This window comes from Oreochromis niloticus, linkage group LG13, assembly GCF_001858045.2.
Source record: "Oreochromis niloticus isolate F11D_XX linkage group LG13, O_niloticus_UMD_NMBU, whole genome shotgun sequence".
In the NCBI taxonomy this organism is placed as follows: Eukaryota; Metazoa; Chordata; class Actinopteri; order Cichliformes; family Cichlidae; genus Oreochromis; species Oreochromis niloticus.
This window is the reverse complement of record NC_031978.2, coordinates 16,671,181-16,688,923: the sequence shown is the minus strand read 5'-3', so window position 1 is coordinate 16,688,923 and position 17,743 is coordinate 16,671,181. Positions and strand designations below refer to the sequence as shown.

At 40.1% G+C, this 17,743-nt stretch overlaps 1 protein-coding gene across 3 annotated transcripts; it reads left to right on the top strand.

Annotated features, from left to right (window-relative positions):
* Positions 1 to 1,224: 1,224 nt before the first annotated feature.
* rps24 (ribosomal protein S24) lies at positions 1,225 to 5,801 on the top strand. Of its 3 annotated transcripts, XM_005456587.4 has the most exons (8): positions 1,225 to 1,251; positions 1,397 to 1,501; positions 2,139 to 2,204; positions 2,300 to 2,509; positions 4,168 to 4,281; positions 4,502 to 4,504; positions 5,148 to 5,168; positions 5,716 to 5,801. In XM_005456587.4, exons 1-7 carry the CDS (start codon positions 1,240 to 1,242, stop codon positions 5,151 to 5,153), a joined length of 516 nt encoding a protein of 171 aa, XP_005456644.1. In that variant the 5' UTR covers positions 1,225 to 1,239; the 3' UTR covers positions 5,154 to 5,168; positions 5,716 to 5,801. The 3 variants fall into 3 exon arrangements, with proteins under 3 accessions (XP_005456644.1, XP_003452001.2, XP_003452000.2); XM_003451953.4 differs by lacking the exon at positions 4,502 to 4,504 and having other exon boundaries at positions 5,716 to 5,792; XM_003451952.3 differs by lacking the exons at positions 4,502 to 4,504; positions 5,148 to 5,168.
* Positions 5,802 to 17,743: the final 11,942 nt, after the last annotated feature.

Here is a 17,743-nt window from a genome sequence, read left to right as displayed (position 1 = left end):
TTTATTTTTCCTGTGTGTGTGGTTTTGGCAACTTTGAGAGGCAGAATCACACTCGTGCAAACAGGTGCGCAGAAGTTGATCTTTCTACTCATCTGACTACCCCTGTAAACATTTTCCTGTCTTTTATTCATTGAGTGTTGTTTAGCGAAGCACCTATTACCATCTAACACAATAGTGAATGTGAAGTACTTTCTTAAAAAAAGAAATGGTGTTTGGTGTCTTGTTGGTGTTTACGTTAATAAGTAAATTGATTGCTCTATTTCAAAAGCGCATAATAAACAAGAGGGAGGATACTGAATTACCACCAACAACACTGCACCACTTAGTTTACATCTTTGAAAAAGGGCAGGGTGATGGACTTCATCCTGTCCCTGTTACTGCTCTTTGATAATCTCTTCAATGACTACATATGTATGCACGTGTAAAAACAAATCTGACCTATACTTGGTTTAAAAAGAAAAAATCTTTCTTTTTAAACTGTGTTTGGAAATTGTTTGAGCTCTACGCTTAGTCTATTCCCCGATTTTACACCATATATGAATATGCAAAAACTATATTGTCATCCCCCCTATTTTTATTATTTTTATTTTTTTAAGGGGATGGGCATTGTTAATGTGGATGGATCTTGAAGCTCCAAAAGAGGTGTGCGTTTGAGGTTACCCTGACAAAAACCTGCACTTATAGTGTTCTTTTTTCCAGTGCAGTTTGGAAATGAAATGCTTTCATCGAAAAGCAATTTGGTCCTACCTAAAAGGTTCAGCCCAGTATGTTACAGTATTAAAAAAACAAAACTGCACCTTGTGCTTCTTTTGTTTCCTTATTATGTTGTTAGCTGTGTTATGTGTTTTCTGTCCATCCTCTAAAATGAATGAGACTACAAAATGAGAATTAATGTCTATTGAACTGAAGAACTGCCAGAAGTGTTGTTCATTATGTCATTTTACTCTAGAAGTTTGTTTCCTCCACTGAAAACAAGTTTTGTTGGACTGACTTACTTAAACCAATGCGAAAATTACTAAAAACTGGGAGAATCTAAAATGTAAATTAAGTCAAAATTTTGAGCTAATGGTCTAAACCTTTGAGATAAGAACCAGTTTTTTTAATAACCCGATATTTTGTATAGCAACAAGAATTTTTATTTGTCAATGGTTAAAAAAAAAAAAAAAGTATTTTTTCCGATGAAAAACAATTTCTTAAGTGGCAGAAACAAACGTCCACAGTTTTTACCTCAAAGGCCAAATGTTTTTTATGGTGAGGAAAGTTCTGATTTTTGCTTTAAAAGTATCATATAATAGGCTATATTTCTTTGTACCGTAATTAAGATGCTTTCACATTTATTAAATATTGTTAGAAACCGAAAAAAATTAAATTTCGCCGATTTCATCTTTTCCATCAGGCAGTACGAGTAACATGCCCGCTCAATTTTGTGCAGGCATTAATCCGGTTGCCTGCTGGTCCTTCCTCCTTTTCTACGTCCCTGAGCGAGGCCGGCGTCAAGATGGTGAGTCTTGTGGTGAAAATTGCGAGTAAAATCTGTCGATCATCGTGGCCATCCGTTCACCAACACACATTTCTCTCAGACCAAGTGATCCTTTAGAGCTGCTTTATAATAAAATGTTGATATTGTTGTAGTGTGAAACGATCTTAGAGAAATTTCAGAGATACCGTCAGGATGCTAGTCTGACTGAGGTCGATCCGCATATTGCACACAACAGCGGCTACACTTGTCTTTCCAGTCGTTGTAAATTGATTTCTATGCACCACATGGCCACATTAATACGCGTAGATAATCCGTTAATTTAGTAAATAAACACAAAATAGCGCAGCTTACAGTCCTACCTATGGCAGCTAACGTTAGCATAATTACACTAATGGCGGCCCACACGTTAGGCTAGCATGTTTGTTAAAGTACCACAGGAACACTTCAGTAACGGGCAGAAATAGGCTTTACAGCAATTAGTTGTTTTATTTCTAAGTTAGCACACCGTGTAAACGTTAGGAGAGTCGAGGACTTAACTGATATTATGTCAACATAGTTCGTAGGGTGAGACAGATGAGCCTCTGTCTTCTCTATTATGAGACTCTTACAAGTACAGCAGTTTTCTGGTTGCTAATGCATAATTTCCTTCCGTCTTCAGAACGACACTGTAACAGTCAGGACCCGCAAGTTCATGACGAACCGACTGCTTCAGAGGAAGCAAATGGTAAGGGCTCACATGTTCTCAGTTGATCACATCTCGGGCTAAAGCTCTAGTCCTGAAGCAAGACACATTAATCGCCTGCCCCTTCCTCTCTGTAGGTCGTCGATGTCCTCCATCCCGGCAAGGCCACAGTCCCAAAGACTGAAATCAGGGAGAAGCTCGCCAAGATGTACAAGACCACCCCTGATGTCGTCTTCGTCTTTGGCTTCAGGACTCAGTTCGGTGGTGGCAAGACAACAGGCTTTGCCATGGTGTACGACTCCCTAGATTATGCCAAGAAGAATGAGCCCAAGCACAGACTGGCCAGGGTGAGTTTTGAATAACTTTGCCAAGTGTCAACATGAGTGGCTATACAAAGATCAGAGAGCTGTCTGTTGAAATTGGTATATATGAGCAGGAGATGCATGTTCTGTCAGCCATGTCTCAAATTCTGCAACAGTCTGGACTTCCAGTGTAATGTTATGTTATTATTTTACCCGAGAAGAGCTTTTGATGACATTAGGATGTAGTATTTATTATTATCCTGAACCTAGAGCCAGGTTAGTACCAGATTTGATGTTTTTAGGGAGTAAAAAATCTGACAGGGATATTGGCTGATATTCTGCATGTAGCTGCATATAAACATGCAGTATGTTGGAGAGATATAGAAAGTAAAAATGATGGGGCTTCTATTAACCTATCAGGATATGTATTTTTTAAAATAGTTAGCACCTTGCCATGAAGACCCTGCTTGAGTCATGAAACCAGAGATTAAGGAAACCAGTATCACCAGACACCTAATTCTCTGTACCCAATATGGCACCGTGGAGGAGGAAAAAGGTTATCCCATGTATTTAAACAAATCAAGCTGATTTGATTGTGGCAGACCATTTATTGAAATGTTTTTAACAGTCTGTTAACACACACTGAACTATTAGGATGGTTGTTGTGTGGCCTCCTAATCGTGGTACAGGTATAATGTTGGCTACATTGCATTAGGGCTAAGAATTCATATACCATGGACCATAGCTGATTTTACAGTGGCAAAGCCAGCTGCTGCAAATAAAATGGCAACCAATCAAGGAAGCATCACAAAGTACTTCCGTACCCCCAACTAGTTGCACTAGTCCCAGTCTTCCATTTAGTGTTTTGCTGTGCCCTCTGTGGGTGTGTGTGAGGTTTCCTGTCCTTTTCAGCATGTAAGGATAGACGAGCTTCAGTACACATGCTGCCTAAAAAAGATCTACAGCAACAAAACAATGTTGCATTTTCAGAATCGGTTCTGGTGACATCTCCATCTTAAGTATGGGATGCAGTGGAGCAGAGAGTATTAAAAACAATGTGGTCAGAGCCATTAGGTGGACATACAGTTTAATGATGCCTTGAACTACCACTAATTCATTTTTTCCAGTAGCCTGTGTTTAAAAGAAGAAAATGTGTTCCTGTTAGTAATATTGATAGTATTATCTCTGATAAAGAAGTGCTAAATGGTGAATCTGTTCAGCCCTCCTGTAAACTAGATACTGGATTTTACATGGATTTGATTGATTTTAAGTTTTTGGTGGAACTCTAGCAGAGCAGCCCTTGAATATAGAGGAAATGTCCTTTCTTAGTTTGATAAGTGTTATTAAAAAGGATGTGTCTATTGAGTCTGTTAAGTCTTATACCTGCACTGAGTTTCCTAAATTTTGCCTGTGACATGTGATTGTCATACAGTAGTATTTAAAGAGACAAAAACTAACACTTGAACTAATAAAAACTAAACTGAAACAAGAAAATCCACTCTAGAAACTAAATTTAATTAAAAATAAAAAGTCAGAATGAAATAAAATGAAAAACTAATTACAAAATATAAACCGTAGCCAGAGTTATAAACCGCAATAACTCTGACTCTGACAGGTCTTTTTTTAAAAGCCTGTCACAGTCTCGAGGTTTTCCATGTTCTTTTACAGTCTGTAAAATAAAATGCGTTTGTCTTTGTCCTCAGCACGGTCTCTATGAGAAGAAGAAGACCTCCAGGAAACAGCGCAAAGAACGCAAGAACAGAATGAAGAAAGTACGAGGCGTCAAGAAGGCCAGTGTTGGCGCTGCTGGCAAAAAGGTATCGTGAGCACTCATTGACCACCCTCATAGTTTGCCACAGGGAAATGGGCTCGACCATTATCCAAGCTACTGTGAAATCTCTGTATTTTATTTGATTTTCATTACACACCTGTCCTTTTATTCTACCCTGCTAATCTTTGTTTTTCCACAACTCTTCTGCTGTTTTAATTTCCTTTGTCATCTTTCCAATCATATCTCATTATCTTCGGAAACTGTAGAAGGTAAATGCTTTCCAGAAATAGACTTAAGTGCAGTGTGCAGATAATCCAGGAGTTACATTCAGTAGCTCAGTAACTCCTGCTTTTGCACCCTCCCTGATCCATCTTTTCACCAAAGCTGTAGTGCTTTTGTCTTTGGATGTACACGAGTCATCCAATATGAAAGGATCTGACCCCACCGGTTAATACGAAATACTACCCATCCCTTCTCCTAGTACTAACAAGTACTACTGTAAACTAATAGTGTTGTAGTGTTATAAACCTGTTAACATTGCGAGGAGATCGCCCAAACAATACATCAAAGTAGTACTTAATGTACTAGTAATGATTATGTAATCTCCTGAAACCCTGCATACTTCTGTACCCTCTTTGGCATCAGTCACACAGAATAGATCTCTGAATGTCGCAGCCCAGCTGGACGGTGTTTCAGTCCAATTCACTGCATCTGGAATAGCTACAGCACAGCTGGCCAGGAAAATATTGACACTGTCCAGCCATGCTTGTGGTGCTGTTTATTGGCCTTGGTCAAAACTCTTGGGTCCATTCAGAGCTCTTTTCTATTCCACGTTTCAATTCTCAACATGTTAACATCGTTTTTGTGCCATGTTTTGTTCTTGATTTTGCTTTCCATGGATTTCTTTTGCAGAAATGAAGTGTCAGTCTGCAGGTATAGAAGCAGAACAAGCATGGTGTGCTAATGTGTTGCACATCAGACGCTGATAGACCTGAGCTTTGCCGTGCATGTCATTCCTTATTTTCCCTGCAGTTTTCCTTCAGTGTCTTTCACCCCCCACAATGGTGTTTTTAAACTCCCAGCTTATGTGTTTTCCCACTACTCCAGCCCATTCTACCACTTTATCTGCTACAGTGGGCTTTTCCCACTCTGACTTAGATTTGAACAGACTGCTTTGATAGTGCATATCTGTAGTTAATAGAAGCAGAGTGTAGCATGTGGGTTTTAGCTTGTTTTGTGTGGGGAAGCTCAACTAAAAGCCTGTCGATGTGTGAATTGTACTCTGGACATTATGTTTGTCAAGTAAAATGTCTTACTCGGACTGCATTCAAGTGTGAATTTAAACTTTCCCAACAAAAAATGCAACTTTTATTGTGAACATTTGTCTTCTAACTTACGGAAACTCACTGTGAGGTTTTCTTTTGCTGTAGTTTAAATTAAATTTGCTGTGGTATTGATTTTTTTTCTTTCTTCCCCACAGTGATCCCAGACAGCCAGGGAGGGTCTCCGTGCTCAAGATGTTCTTGTATATTGTCATCAAATAAAGTTTGGAAAAAATTGGAAAAATGTCTTTGGGTTTATGTTTTTGAAAGAATTTAATTCACCATATGTTTTTAAACTCTAGACTTTGAAAGAAGCCAGCAGGTGTTTGAGTGTTACTGTAAAACACTGGAGGAGTGAAAAGTCAGATAGCTGGCAGCCAGCCCTCTGATCCGAATGACCTGCTGTGTTTTTGTAGGCTGCTGAGTAGAAGCTGTTGGAAAAGCTGATATTTGTAGCTTTGACATCTGCGAATTTCATTACTAAGGACTCTGGGCCAGTTTTCCAGTGTGAGTGCAGTAAATATGATGAATACAAGTTACATATTTACATAGTTAAATGACACGCAGTGTTGATGGTGACATCCAGTGGCTTTGCTGTAACATTACTGTCAAGCAGCCAAAAAGTGATTTTTTTTTTTCGTTTGTTTGTTTTCTTCTTCAATTATTCACTTGTACAACTCATTAAATAATGCAAAGTTTTTATATTTTAATGTAAATAATCTAAATGCAGGGGCAGTAAACCTGACTCAATAGCCATTTCATTAGGTACATCAAGTCAAGTGGCTTTATTGTCATTTCAACCATGTGCAGTGGTACAGTACACGGTGAAGCGAGACAATGTTCCTCCAAGACCATGGCGCTACACATAAGACAATCAACATAGGACTACATAAATTGCAAAAATCTATATACATCTTGCTAGTACCAGGTTGGACCTCCTTTATGTCTTGAAATCTGCCCTTATTCTCCATGACGCAGGTTCAACAAGGTGCTGGTAACATTCCTTGGAGATATTTCACCACATCCTGAAAGTGTTTTCCTCCTGGAAGTAGTCATCAGAAGATCGGTGCACAGTAGCAATAATCAGGTAGACTGTGGTGTTTAAATAATTCTCACTTTGTTCTCAGGGACCTGAAATGTCTGGTCCTGTCATCCAAATGTCACAGCAGAAATAAAGACATCTTCTTTGCTAATATTGTAAAGTCTGTGCAAACTGTAGCTTCAGTTTCCTCCTCTTGGCTGACAGGAGTGGGAGCCTGCTGCGGTCTTCTGCTGCTGTAGCCAATCTGCTTCCAGCTTCTGTTTGTTGTGTGTTCTGGGACGCTCTTCTGCATACCTTGCTTGTAATAAAAGTTTATTTGGGTTATAAGTCACTAAAATCACGTCAGGTCTTCTTGATTGTGTGTACGTGCACTGGGTCCCTGACATTTGATTGCCTGCTTAGATATCTGAAGTAACAAGCGGTTGAGCAGATGTACCTAAGTGGCAGGTGAGCGCATATGTAGTTTCACAGCAGCTTTTGTTTGATTAGAAAGCTTTCGCTGTAGTAACACGAGTGGCCACATGGGGGCTCCTTTCATCTAAAATATGAAACTGGTTTGATGTGCTGAAGCTGCTACTAAAAGGGTGGTCACCTGACAAATTAGGTATTTTAACTCTTTTCGATCTAAAACCTTTTTTTTATATGAAGGTCAGTGACGACTAAATAATACTAATACACAGGTTAGTCAGTGTTTGGGCCTGTTTATAAATAAACACCATTTGGAACAGAATAGATATCCCTCTTTGCAGTGTGACCTTTTCAGATAATTTGCATCAGAATACCCTGAGAGACTGTAAATGAAGTGATTAAAATGCCAAGAAATACTCAGTCCTCAGGGTTACCCTCACTCCATGCCTCTGCGCCAGTGTCTCGCTTTCTTGTGTGGTTAGAATTTCTTCTTGTAGGAGAAATGATTGCAAGAAGCTAAAGAGGAGAGGAAAACTCCTCATGGCAGATTGAGTGCACACTTTAAAGTAATGAATAATAGCATACAACAAGGAAAATGCAATCTGACAGGCACTAATGCACTGCTAAAAATGACAACCTCTACCCTCAAAATAGCATTATCCAAAGTGCAGCAACTACTTTGTCCAATCTGATGTAACATGTTACAAGTTAGGGACCACGCTCAAGCTCTGTGTTCCACATAATGTATATAATTCTGTTCAACCTTGCAATTTGACATATTTCCATGCCTTTGCACTGTTAAATGTAGGTCAGACACTTCTCTACCGGAGTCCTCAGTGTACACACCACCGGGAAAAAAGGGATGGGAGGGGGGGGCAGTACCTTGGAGCCACTTCCATTGACACATTTTGTGTCATGGGCTCTTGTTTCCCAGTAGAAAGCCTTATATATACCGGGCAGCCCCGGTGGGCTTTTCCTTTAATCTGTGCCAGTCGGCAAAGATTAAACACAGAGAGTTTATCGAGATCATTTGGACCGCGACACAACAGAATTGAGTTCCTGTATGAAGACTCCACTAATTACGTGTGCAGTGAGCTGGTAAAGTTGAGCATATTTTTCCAGCACGGCATGGTTTTCTTTTTCCTCGCCACGAGCCGGAAAATTGCTTTAAGATTGAGATTATCTCATCTTAAGTGTCTTATCTTGCCCTGTAGAGGAAGATAGAGTATGCTACATAGGTGTGGAGCGCGAGTTACTGGGGACAGACGAGAAAAAGACTCTGCGGTGTTCTCCTGTTGTGGGAGGTTTGACATAAGTGGAGCTTTCAATCCAGGGACTGGTAACAGATGGTGTTGGGAAATTAAGCTCCACTCGCCGCAGCCCTGTTGGTCCGTCCCAGGAGTCTCTCCCTCGCTTTTGTCTCTCTTTCTTCTCGCGGCTCTTGTTCTCAGTGTCTCTAACTCTTTATTTTCTTGCCTCTGTTTCATATCTTCTCTGCCCCTCCTTTGTTTTAGCATTAAAGTATTTAAATGAGTTTCGTTCTGCACTAATCCAGCTTCTCTTCTAATAACGAGAAGGCAGGGTGACATCAGCAGGTTAATGCAATAAATAGTAATTTACAGAATTAAGCTGTGGACGAATAAGGGTTAGTAATGTGATGCGAAATAATGGAAAAAAGGGTAGGCGATATCGATGAGAGAAATATAAGCAGACTGTTAAGAAGGCGGTGGGTGACATTGAGCTGCAGATTGGTGTGTTTGTACAGTACCTGCAGTCTCAGCAGCAAGAGCCTGCCAAGGGCCTCCAGGGACCCTCGAACATGCCACATCAAAGCAGATAAAGGACAACATTCACCTCTGCTTTCCTTCAAGACACGAAGGGGATTTGTAATGAGAGTATTCGTCTACCTGCATGTAGAAAAAGAGGTGGGGATTTTTTTTTTGTAGTCGTCTTCAGGATGGATATTTATGAGGAACACATGTTTATGCCCTCACCACAGGTGCCGTTTTAATGGCCTGTCTCTCTCCATGCAGTGCAGCGTTATGGTATTATACTAATAAGGAGATGGACAGAATTCCTGATGACTCACTATGTGGTTTTGCCAGCATGTCCGTGCAGTAATCAATAGCAACAATAGCCTACACGTCTCATACAAAGGCCTTATTGTTTTCCATGTTACGATACTGTGTCTGTGCCACTGCTTCAATGTGCAATGTTACTCATCTGAACTGGAAACTATACAGCCATTTAATTTGTGCCTTACTTGTATTTGATGCTCTAATAAAATACATTTTGTTACTGCCAAGCTGGTGTGTGTTTGCTTTGCAGCTATTTGCTTCCAAATGGTATGTTTTCAATAGCTCTGTAAATATATTTTGCAAAAGAGCAACTTGCTGCTGTAAAGTGTGGCCGGGCATTCAAGGATGCGCTGCATCTTAATGAGGTATGTCTCCCTTGTTGGCCTCAGCAGGGGAATCATCACAGCTCATTTTGCAGTCCTGCAGTGTCCTATCAGCTTTGGCAGCCTGCACTAAGTTCACTCCATCTGCCAGTTGCTAGGTGCTGATATATAAAATGATCTGTGCCTTGGTAGCCCCTGAGCACCGGGGATGTGATTTGCTTTTGAGGACAAACTGTGTTTCGTGAATCCTAATTATCCTCTTTGCATCGCCAGCCTGACATGGTTTTGTCATTTATCCTTCTCTGGAAATGGTGGAAGAAGTAAAAAAAAAAAATTAAAAAAAAAACCCTGCAGAGACTGCAGCAAACTGCATCTGCCCAAACAGACAGAGCCCCTCTGATTGTCCCGTATAGTCCCTGAAATGCAACAATGGTATTTTCCATCAATGCTTCCACCGTTTCAGAGGAAGGTGGGGGGAAAAAAATCATACCTGCTGTCTAATGCTGGTATTCTAACCTGTGTGCACATGTGAAGAAAAAACAAAACACTTTTCGGTTTCAATCATGCGAGGTGTATTGAAACCACTCTGTGGTCCTTTTTTCCAGGTTGTTAACATGCCATCTGAGGCTCAGAGGACATCACACCATAGTAAAAATGTGCCAGCTGACGTGCGTCCCGGCTACCTTCCAATGTCCTCAGGAATTCTGTTCATTTTGGTTGGCACGGAAGGATAGTCTGCAGAACACTAAGAAAAGGAAGTCGGGGGCCGGGGCGTGGGGGGATAACGCACATGGTTGCAGGAGCGGGAAAGAAAAAAGGGTTTGGCAGAAGGGGAGGTAAAGGAGGATGGAGTAATCAGAAAGGGCAGCAGATGTGGGTGACTGTATGATGGAGCGCTGTGTGTGATAAGTCATAATCTCCACATCGGGATCTGTGTGTGTTTATGTGAGCACAGTTATTGAGGAAATATATGCGCATACGTGTGCCCTCGGGCTTAAGAGAGCGCGTGATGCAAAAAAATCCAAGTCTGTGCCCTGCAAACATTGCATCATGGTGTGCCAGTTTGCTAATGAAACTGAAATATACCAAAACGCTGCCTAATGCTGCCTGTATCAAATACAGCAATATTTGTAATATTGCTGGCTTCTCATTCACTCTTTGGACAAAAATTAGACAACAAGATTGATGAAACTTCTGCATCTGTCTGCTCTGTGGACAGGTGGGGAAAAAAAGCCAAAAACAAACAAAATTAGCGATTTAACACGTTCTGTCTTTGTTCCTGGGACGCCTGGGCAGAGACTTGCATCACTAAGTGTCACTTTAACCTTTAGGGTTTTCTATGAAGTATTCAACCACTACCCTGAAGTATGCCAGAAATATATCAGTGTTAATTACAATGTTTTGGGCTGATGGAAGTAAAATTTTGTTACTGCTTTGAAGGAGCCAGGACAGCTGTTTCCCTTTCTTCCAGCCAATCTAGCCACAGTTACCTCATTATATCTCAAATACTGAAGCTTAAAGACGATGAATTTGGGTTTTTGAAGGAGTTAGCAGGCAGGAGGGGCATTTAGAGGATCTTTAAAAATGAAATGGAAGAAAATCAGTCACTGCGACATTCAGGACCACGTAGAAAATCAGGAAATTCTACCAGAAAAATGTTGGGTTGATTGTGTATATTATAACAGTAATAATAGCTGTCCCTATAACAATATGTTGCTCAGAATGAGGCACAAAACCAGAGTCACCCCAGCGCCCAAACCGAACTCTTTATCTGTCCCTGGCATGCAGCACTATTTCTTGGTTTCCAATATTTATGCCACCCTGTCCTAATATGGTGCTTGTTACATATCCCCAGACCTGTATGTCACATGCTCCCTACACTGTGAAATTATTCCTTTAAATTTCTTGGTCACTAATGTGAGTTACAGTTACTTGTAAAGGCTTGGAAATTACAATTACGTGAATGGAAGATTCAAAATATGAAAAACAAACCCCCAGATGAGTTCTAAAAACTATCCTTATTCTCGGGGCATTAACTGCATGCAGGCAAATTTATAGATTCAATTTATGAGTGCAAAGCTCCCTAGTGCCTGAGTCTGGTCCAGTTTTCTTCAATCAATGAAACAAATTTGTGTTTTAGATGTTGCATCATGCTGTTTCCAAAGTACCAATATGACTGTGGTACATGGTTTTCCAATAGCTGTCAAAAAACAAATTGTCTCAGTCTCAGTGGGTGTGCAGCAGATATAATCCCTATCTGAGAACACGGTCAAATGGTAATAGACTTCATTCCTGGTAAGGATGGGACAAGGTTGTGTTTAGACTGCACACAGCACTTGGCTGTCTGAATGGCTGAGTTATTCTGCCATTTTTCAGCCCGTGCACATTCCTCCACTCATTGGTATTCCTGTTCATATTACCCTCCTCAATCAGCAGCAGAGAAGCTCTGATTAATGGCAACAGTGAGAGCAATCTCCCAGTGATTCATTAAACAGGACTGGCATGAATAAAAAGGAAGATTTGCTCATATTGCCTCTCTGATCCCATAATATGTTCTGTCGCCGGAAAAAATTTATAATTCATGGTGTTGTTAGTGGCTCTCAACATATCCACGCATTAAGTTCATGGAGCTATATGAAATTAGGGGAAAAGGGATATTACTCAGCATCATTATATCAGGTCATTGTTGGACTAATTAATGTTCCCTGTTTAAGTTTGGGGCTCTAGATTTATTCACTGATCTTTTAACACTTGCACAAGTAATTAAAATGTAATAAACCTTATTACTGCTGTTTTACTCATCATCTCATTACTGGTACATTTTGGTGCAGTTCACCGCCCTGATATGTCTGGATCAAGCGGCCACCTCCAGGGCTGACAAATGAAGCTGCAATGCTGCCAACAGCCACTTGAGGTGGGTTACGAGCCTGAGTCAGTCCCATGCACTCCCATGAAAAAATACCAGAGGCAGTAGGTGGATGTAGACATGGTGACATCATCATTATCGTGTTTTGAAACTGTAAGTAACGAGCAAGGAGTGTATCTGACTGTGAAGCCCTATGCTAACTGGCTAATGACAAGAAGTTAGCCAATAGATCCCAATGATTTAGGATTTTTTAAGACCGATACTGATACCGATATGTGGTCATTTAAAAACCTGATATTCCAATATATTGGCCTAAAGTGTTTTGTCTTTCAGAAACATCAAACATAAACACATTTCCCTAACATTCATTATTTATTCACACTATGACTGACCGTGCACAGATCAGCAGGTTTTTGTGTTTGTACCATTCAAAATGTGTGTTGCCAACAGGAAGTTACAGAGCGCCCTCTGGTGGGCAAACTATGCAACATCAACACTCATAACATGGTTGAAGGATGTTTCTGGTCTCCTCCTTTTTAATGTAATGCGAAGAGCTAATATCAGCCAATACAATCAGCCAGCTGATACATCTGTTTGCTCTATTAGCTTCTATTTGAATCTCAGAAATAACAAAATGCGTAAAACTGACTTAATGTTTTGTGCAGTGTGACAATAAATTGGTGAAAAATCTCATAAAGTCATCAGAAAAGTGTTAACTGAGGTAACTGAAGGCCACTTTCCTATAGATTTCTATACAACCAGAAGTCTGTTTTAAACCACCGGAGCCATTAAAAATAAAACTTGCTTAAGGCAAATCTTTGTGCAATTCATGGCCCTGACATATCTGGATCAGGACATGCTGTCTTCACTTTTCAGACCTGGAAGCAAAGTCCATCTTTCACACTCTCTCTATGGGAAATACCAAACTCAGCGATGAGATTAACATGTTTACAGCTGGATACAAGAATGGTTTTGTTTTCCACATATAATTACTCCCTTCTTAATAAACTTACTGTGGGTGTGTATTTTATTTAATTTTTAAAAAAATCAGCCATTTGTAATTTTGGCTTAAAGTGAGGGGCTGTGATTGATTTCTTTAGGCATCTGTAACCGATTGCTGTCTTCTAGGCTTCACCTCGGCTAATTCTGTTCGCTGATGTGAACAGCTTGACCCTGTTTGTGGTGGTTGGTGCTGTCTGGAGACGTTTTGGTGCAATTATTTGACAAATAAAGTTTTCTGTGTAATACAGAAACTTTAAAAAGTCTGTGCTCCAGGAAAAAGTCTCTATGGCATCTATCTGTGCAGTACAGTTTATTATACAGAATACATCTTGCTAACCAAACTTGTTAGCTTTAGCTGACAACTAACATTACCAGCCTAACAGATGTTTTTGCACTCTTTGACATTTAAAATAATACACAGTTCTCCAGCCAATGGGTGACATGGCTATGGCCATCTTTGATATACAGTCTGTGGATTGGATAGAATGGATGTCGTTCCCTCGTGAGGAACACAAATATCTCTCATCAAACTATACAAGTTATATATTATTCAATGTAGTTTTCTTTGGCAACATTCCTGTACTTGCTGAGTCACAATAATTAGATTTTTGGCACTTTGGTTAAGAACTACAACATATGACTAATCATAGCCATAGTTTTAGTGACCCAGTTTATTTAACTGGAATTGCAAAGTTTCCATTTATTAAAAGCATTTTGTGTTGTATAATCAAGAATTCTAAATGAATTTAATGTAAAAGTCTTCCATTCACTGCCACAACACGCACTGGTAAATAGCATAAAGGCAAAAATGAAATTGTATTCCTATCGTGCATTCTGCACTCATTGGTTAAGCATGCTGGAAAACACTGCGTCCCTTCCGAGATGAAATGAGAACCTGAAAGCGACACCCTCACAGCTGAAATATTCACACTAGACAAAACCCATCTGAGGGAAATCACCTCAGTGTTCCCATCCACAATATTATCACGGATTGATTTCTATCAAACATTATCCCTGCAAATGTGCACGAACATGGGCCATCAGGCGAGTGTCATTACTGCTGCTCATTTGCGAGGTAAGAGACAATCGGATGTGACAGGGGCAGAATTAGCTTTGTGTTGGCTCTCTGTCACTCTCATCCTAAACTGCTGCTGGGTGGGGGAGTATGATTAAAAGGATATATAATTCCACCCTGCACATTAAAGATCCCGTGCCCCACTTTCCCTCCCACCTACACTGCAGGGCATACAAAGGCCGTGCTCATGCGGCGCATGAGGTTGCAATGGAAGCGCCACATTTCTGCTGCCTTTCTTCTTCGAGGTGATTGCAGATCTGAGTGATAAAATGGATGAAAGCATCCAAGCGTGAAGGCAATCATATAGAGATTTCTTGCATTGCTTTTTCATAATAGTACACCTACTTGAAATGGATGTAGCAGTTAGTGGAACTGAGCTGCAGACATGTTTCTTTACACAGGCTCCACAGTGGTGTCTTTCACTGAGTAGCCTGCTGTCTCGTTGAGCAGTGTTAAAAATCAATAGGCTCTGACCTTACCTCTGTTGCAGGCTATGTTGGAGGCCCCAACACACAGATCAGGCCACTATATGTCTTCTGCTGTCTCAGTACAAGCACTTGACAACTAAAGCTACCAGGTGACGGTTGAGTAGCTGAGTTTTTGTGAAAGGTAAAGGTTAGACTATTGCAGCAATCTCAGCAAGTTATTGATGCATTTATATTTACACATACAATAGTGCTTATTACAACTTTATTACAGTCATTCCAAAAGCTGTATTTTAAAGTTTAAATCTGTCCATCCTATTATGACCTCATCGTACTCATTTTCTGAGGGCTTGAACATGACAATGAGTTCATTTTACTCAACTTATCTCAGTGCAGTAGAGATCTGGGATGTGGTGGAACGGGAGATTCACATCACTGATGTGCAGCCAACAAATCTGCAGCAGCTTTGAAAAAATCAAGGCAGCTCTGATGGCAAAAAGGAGGTCCAACCTGGTACTAGCATGTTGTCTCTAATAAAGTGTCATGTGAATGCATACTGATTATACTTACTTTTTTTAATGCATCCATTATAGTCAGATGGTTTTATATAGGGGGGTGGGGTGAGTGTGTGTGTGTGTGTAATAGGCAAATGCCATAGTTTCAATTAAGATCATGAACACAGTAAATATTATATCTGCAAAAACAAAAATCTGCATGTCAATATTGTCTTAGTGAGCATGTTTGCATACTGATCTTCCTTGATTTCATTACAATTTTAAAAAGACACAAAAGTTTTGTGCAGATAAGTGAATGCGGCAAATAAATCAGCAGTCTCTCCTTGATTATTATGCATTGTAGTGAATTTATACTGTGCTACATAATTTACTTGAATAGAATAGAAAGGATGGGCCTGAAGAAAATGCAACCCTGCTTTCACTAACTGTGTTTTATGTTTGAATAGTTTACCAGCCTAAAACCATAAATCCAGATGTTGCTGCACTCTCTGTAAAACCTGGTGCAACTGGGTCAACTTCTAATATTATGAGAAAGGTTGCAAGTAAGACTGCAGATTTCTCCCTGTGTCAGTATTTCAAGTTGTGTAGACGGATTAGGCTACGTGTTAAGAAGCACATTAATAATTAAGCAGTACCCAGAATATAAGCTGCCCCCTGTTGTGCAGTCAACTGCACTGGCATGAAAGAGCAGGGTTGGAGGAAAATGGAATGAATAGCAAGAAGTGTTTATAAAAAATGAATAGCAGGAAGCGAGAACTCCTGTAAAGTTAACGGGGAAGTCACCAGGCTTTTCCTTATAAACAGAATACATTTCTGCATCAGAGATTGCAGCTAATTGAAGTGAATCAACACTGGAGACCATCTCGCAATGGGATCACGTCTGCTGCAGTGCAGTGCAGATCACACCATTGAACTCAACCTTCATTTGGTTTTGGCCCAAGCAGTTTCAGTTTTGGACTCTCAGTTTCTGTTAGATATTCTCTGTTTGACTTGGTTTGTTGTAGTTTTGAATATTACCTTTGCTTAGGTTGTGTTTTCATTCATATTTGGCATTCGTAGTTATCACTGTTAGTTATTCACATGGTTTTCCTGTCCTCCTGTGTTCACTGTGTCTAGTCTGTTTCTGTTAGGTCTCCTGTGTTTAGTCTTCTCTTTGTGTTTATCAGGTTTATCTTCCTTAGTATTTGTCTCTGTTATGTTTCCTGTCTTATTTTGATAGTCTCTTGTCCTGAGTGTGTGGTGTTAGTTTTGCGTTCCTTCTTTCTCGTGAGTTGACTCTGTTCACTTGTGTCTTGTTTTCCTCAGCTGTGTTCTCTTTCCCTGATTACCTCGTTTATATTTAAGCCCTAAGTTTTCCTTAGTTCTCTGTCGTGGAGTTCTGTTTGTCTGTCTGACTGTTTTCCCCCTCATGTGTTTCCTGTTTTCGTCTGCCTCTTGGATTTGCTGCCTCATGTAAATAAAGGTTTGTTTTTGTTTATTTAAACCTGCCCTGGAGTCTGCATTTTGGGCCCAAATTCTCCATAACCATGACATCAGTTTGGGTGTCAAGACACTAGCGAGGTGTTGAATCTGACACGGCTGTGAAGGTATCACTGTGGCAAAATCTGTCCACAGTGAGGCTACTATAGTTATTGGCTCTGTCACAATAGAGGAATAACAGGACAGACATACTGCTGAAGGTTTGAAAATAATTGAATCTAACGTATGAAAGCAGACAGATTACCAATCAATCTGAGTCAGCATGCACCAATTAATACAAATCATCTACGACCCATGGCACTCAACTGGTTCCAAACTGGTTATATTCTGATTATATTCCCATATAAAAGTAAGGCTAGCGCATATCTCATTTTGCAGTAACTGCAGCCAGCTTTACTATTTGTTGAGGAAAATCTATGAGGTTCCTTTAAAAACCCTGAAGAGGCTTTGCTGTTTACTGAGGTTTGGATCGCTGCATACCTTTAAGTCAAGGTATGCATTGTCAGACTTGTTCTTAACTTCTAAAATCTGCCTGACTCCATATAAATTAGAAAGACTAAATAAGCACTAAGACTTAAAAAAATAGAAACAAACAAACACAGAAAAGTTTCAAACAATACATTGAAATGAACAAAACCACTCTGGAGACTAACTGAAACTAAAATGAAATCAGAACAAACAGCACAAGCAAAATAGAAAGAAAATGAATTACAAAATACATAACTATAATAACTCATTGGGGGGGGTCTACTACAGTAGGTGTATCCAGGACCATATTTTTCCATAACTCACATAGCTAGTAATGCTCCATCATTCAGGTAATGAGAAAGCTGATTCTGTTCATCTGGACACATTTTCAGTGGGAGAAACGTTTCATCACTCACATGAGTTACTTCTTCAGTCTCACTGGACTGCAGGTTTCCCCAGCCTTACAAAAAGCACAGCTGCATAATGACTGAAAGCCACAAGCTCA

Bases quoted from the DNA above. Each gene is read 5' to 3' on its own strand.
- rps24 (XM_005456587.4), top strand. The intron at 1,502-2,138 runs GTGAGTCTTGTG...TTCCGTCTTCAG, and splicing joins GCGAGGCCGGCGTCAAGATG to AACGACACTGTAACAGTCAG. The intron at 2,205-2,299 runs GTAAGGGCTCAC...TCCTCTCTGTAG, and splicing joins TGCTTCAGAGGAAGCAAATG to GTCGTCGATGTCCTCCATCC.